This window comes from Anoplopoma fimbria, chromosome 16, assembly GCF_027596085.1.
Source record: "Anoplopoma fimbria isolate UVic2021 breed Golden Eagle Sablefish chromosome 16, Afim_UVic_2022, whole genome shotgun sequence".
NCBI classification, from domain to species: domain Eukaryota; kingdom Metazoa; phylum Chordata; class Actinopteri; order Perciformes; family Anoplopomatidae; genus Anoplopoma; species Anoplopoma fimbria.
Genome location: NC_072464.1, coordinates 5,568,523 through 5,573,283, shown reverse-complemented (window position 1 = coordinate 5,573,283; position 4,761 = coordinate 5,568,523). Strand labels below are relative to the sequence as shown.

Below are 4,761 nucleotides of genomic sequence, written 5' to 3'. Positions count from 1 at the left end.
CACGGTGACGGAGCAGCTCTAATCTCTTGTTTGGCTTGCCCGTGGAGTCGTGCTCGCTGCTCCAAAGTTCCAGTCTTTAAACAGAGACGCCTAACGTCATTGGACGTCGTCACCCACTGTCCTTAAGTGTTCCGGTCGTTGATTGGCCCGCTGCGCTTAGGACGTTACATTCACCTTCGGTTGATGTTTGTGAGTCTGTATGAGTGTGTGTGAATGTACGCATGGTAATGTGATGCACGGACATTGTGAGGATCCCGACTGTCATACAGCGGTGAAAAGCTCCGGGTGTGTGAGAGCAGTGAGCAGTAGCATCCATAGCCAGGGTTTATAGTAAGTCACCGACCATGACGCGCCGGAGCCCCTTTACGCAAACAGGATGTCCACAGTTTGCGAATAATTACACCAACCAGCAATATTTCGGAGATAAAATAACTATGTTTTAGTGCTTCCTCTTGTCATATTTTGGATACAAAACAGGTGAACAAAGTGGAAGTGGATTGAGAGAACAGAAGACACGTTCTTCACAAAAAAAAGCAGCGATGGAGGAGCAGCGGGGTCTGAACACCACGGATAGCAGCGAGGGAGAGAGCGTGTCCCCGTCTCCCAGCCTGCCTTCGCCGCCCATACTGCCTTTGCAGGTCGCCCAGCACCAGCAGCCCCACAGAACCACCAACTTTTTCATCGACAATATTTTGCGGCCCGACTTCGGCTGCAAGAAGGAGCAGCACAGCCAGGGCGCTCGGGAGAGGGCGCAGACGTCGGGCCGGGAACGCGTCCACCCGGCGGTCAGCAGGCCGAGCCTCCCCGGGACGCCATGCCAGGACTCCAATTGCAGCAGTGACAGCACTTCGTCGTCGTCGTCCGCCTCCTCTGCCTCTTTGGCGAGTCCCAAGAAGAAGAGTAACGGCGGCTGTGGAGGAACCGCAGCCGCCTCCACCGGGAGCAGCGGCTTGAAAGCCGAGGAGAGAACTGGCGGCGGGGATGGGGAGAACACGTCCTCCTCGCTGGTGGTGCTGAACGGAACCGGGGCGTCCACACCGGAGAGCCAGCCCTTGCTCTGGCCGGCCTGGGTCTACTGTACCCGGTACTCGGACAGGCCCTCATCTGGTAAGGCAATAGTTTCACGAAGAAAAAAAAATTCTGAAGGCGCAATTGTTTTTTTTAATATATATGATGTGAAGAATAACATTATATATAAATAAATAAAAATCTATGTGATAAACCACCTTTATCACATAGATTTTAAAACCTTCTTTTTCTGACACAAATACATTTATCCTACATGTAGATATTTTTCATTCAGAATTAAAGCTCAAAATAATATTTAGACAATTTTAAGATTGTATAAATCTCAGGTCATAGCTGACCAATCTTATTTTTTACTATATCGTTATAAACTATTTTTTTTAAATTTGGATGTTTTAAATAAAATAAGTGTTTAATAACGTTTTTATGTTGTCAGGTCAGAGTTCACCTTCCTTGCTTTCTAAAAATATTTTTATTTCACTATTACAATGAGGTCGGTGGCCAAATATTAGATGAGTTCGATTAAATATATTCCTTCAACGATGATTCATGCAAACTAAACTTAAAATAAATAGTTTATATTTTATATTTTATCTTGTTGGACAAGACTCACGTGTGATTCTCATAATCAACAACGACTATACTTTATCGTGCTGGGTGCTGTATAGACATTTACAGAATGTAAACATTAGGATTTTGGTTTTTTTTTTCCTCCTTCACTGTGAATTTTCATTTTATTTTATTTATTTATTTTCGATTTTCGATTTTCGATTTTATTTTTTATTTGATATTAAGTTATCCTTCTATTATTCTAACCTCATCCGTGTATTTGCAAAAAAAAAATAAATAAATAAATAAATAAATAAAAAATGTAAAAAGAGCTAAACCCGCTCTGGATCTATGTGTTAAAATTCAAATATGAGAAAGCAAAGGTGATCCTGCAGGTTGAGTCATATTACATGTCATTCAGTTGTCTGATTTATTGAATAACTCCACTATCTTTTAGACACAATCCGCCTTGTTACATTTACATATGCAGCTGGCCAGCATTGATCATGTAGGATTATGATTGTACAGATGACAGCTACAAGCCCCGCAGCTTTTGGCGGTGTGTGACACGTGTTTTTGGTTGACAGCGGACATTTTCTATCGCTATAAAGTCCTTTCTCCAAGGGATCACTGTGTGAGAAACCTGTAGTTCTATACGAGCCGGCTGTGTGGAATATATGAGCTGTCAGTAAAGCATGGCGGAATAAAACACAATGGAATTACCCGTTAATAGCGGCTATCAGCCCTCCCTACCAGGAGACATTTTGAATTAATTGGCCGCCTGACTAAGTTTCACCAAAATACAAAACAGACATACAGTATGTGTGGAAAAAAAAGGGTTTACGTGGAGCCTTCTGAATATTTTCATTTTTTTGCCGGCTGTATTGACTGGCTTTTTTTTATTTCATGATATCAAGTTATCTTTAACAAAAAATAAGAGATAAATCGGTTGTACTATAATTTGAAGTATTTTGTTAATCTGCACGAGAATAAGAAGCAAATAAGCCTACAAATGAATGTGTGTGTGTGTGTGTGTATTAATAAATAACACTCTTAGGGGTGAATTGTAAACGAAGAGCCTACATATTTTATTCCAGACCCACACATGATTAGGACTATTGTATGGATGATATGTTTGTAGGCACAACTATTGCGCTTTATTTGACTAGCAGTCTGTGTGAAATGAGCTTGCTTATGAATTTATCTTCGTTCAATCTGGCTGATCTTTAATTTCCACGTTTTTAATCCAGCATGTGTATTCATATTTTTAGTGTTTCTTCACTTACAAGTACAGTAAGTCTGTAAGAAAACAGTAAGAGTGTGTGCAAGGTTTACGTCACGTCAGTTTCCTCCCATTCTGCGGCTCCTCTGTATGTATAATATTTTCTAAAAAAACAGTATTACGTGTCTACACTTTAAAAATGACGCAATTATTGTGTGTGCTGTGTGATGTGCGTGTGTTGTATATCAGACAACCAAGGGTTCGGGCTGCTGTATTCTACTGTATAACATGATCTTTATATAGATATATGCCTCGGAGAGCTATAACTAAAAAGACAATCACACAAATTATTTTGAGGTTATTCTGAATATTATTATTATTATTATTATTATTATAAAAGAAAAATAGCTTTTATATAATTCGTACTATTGCCATTAAGACAAATAATAATAATATTAATGATACATATTATTATTAATAATAATATGAATACGTATTATTATTATTAGTATTATTGTTATACCTTTTCCCATATGTTTAGGAAGTGATAGAGATCATCACATTCGCACACAGTCTGATGTTGACTGACTGGTGATGTTGTGATTTTTATTCACACAATTTCTTATGAGGTTATTCTGAATATTATTATTATTATTATTATTAAAAAAATATAGCTATTATATGATTCCTACTATTGCCATTAAGACGAATAATAATAATAATAACACATATCAATACTAATAATATGAATACGTATTATTATTAGTATTATTGTTATACCTATTCCCATATGTTTAGGAAGTGATAGAGATCATCACATTCATCATATTCAATTCAATTCAGTTTATTTTGTATAGCCCAGAATCACAAATTACAAATTTGCCTCAGAGGGCTTTACAATCTGTACACATGCGAGGAAAACAGGAAAAACTCCCCTAAAAAACCCCTTTAACAGGGAGAAAAAAGGAAGAAACCTATGGGAGAACGACAGAGGAGGGATCCTTCTCCCAGGATGGACAGAATGCAATAGATGTCATGTTTACAGAATGAGCAGCATAACAGAGATACAACACATTCAATGTATATGACATAAATGCTTCATATAATAAGACTACTTATAATAACAGCAGCAATTATTACATTATCGAGTCCATCGCACACATTTTTGAGTCTGATGTTGACTGACTTGAGATTTGTTACTCGTGAATATTTATGTCCCCGCTCTCCTGTCCTTTTGCCCCTACTGCAGGCCCAAGGACACGGAAACTGAAAAAGTCAAAAAGCGGCAAAGAGGACAAGCGGCCTCGCACGGCCTTCACGGCCGAGCAGCTGCAGAGACTAAAGACGGAGTTCCAGGTGAACCGCTACATCACGGAGCAGCGGCGGCAGGCTCTGGCCCAGGAGCTCAGCCTCAACGAGTCCCAGATCAAAATCTGGTTTCAGAACAAGCGGGCCAAGATTAAAAAGGCCAGCGGCTTCAAGAACGGGCTGGCGCTGCAGCTGATGGCGCAGGGACTGTACAACCATTCCACCACCACCATCCAGGAGGACAAGGAGGAGGACAGCGACTGAGGCAGCCCGGCCCGGCTCTCCACACACACTCTGTACAATGTAAATATATTCTATATATCTAATTTAATGATGAGGACGGGGGCGGGGGAGCTGAACGGATCTTCTTCTCCTCTTCTTCTTCACCTTCCGTCTCCTCCTCTTTAAAAAGTGACTATAAAGCAGAACAGACTGCGGACTCTTCAGACTGAACTGCCACCGCAAAACCAAAGAGATTCTATCGGGGGAAACAGAGCCTGGACACGTTCAGCAACAATAAAAGAGAAGCACTTTGCTTTGGCTGCTGCTGCCTCACACAGCGGCCCTGCAGCAGCCATGATGAACTCCATCCAAACACCAAGACCAGCCGTTGGCTTCATGACACCTTTTTGTTTTGTTGTGTTTTTTCTGCACCA

The 4,761-nt window shown here is 40.6% G+C and overlaps 1 protein-coding gene across 1 annotated transcript; it reads left to right on the top strand.

Moving 5' to 3' along the window:
• Positions 1–539: 539 nt before the first annotated feature.
• LOC129105040 (homeobox protein engrailed-1-B-like) lies at positions 540–4,369 on the top strand. Its single transcript, XM_054615910.1, has 2 exons — positions 540–1,107; positions 4,047–4,369. Exons 1-2 carry the CDS (start codon positions 540–542, stop codon positions 4,367–4,369), a joined length of 891 nt encoding a protein of 296 aa, XP_054471885.1.
• Positions 4,370–4,761: the final 392 nt, after the last annotated feature.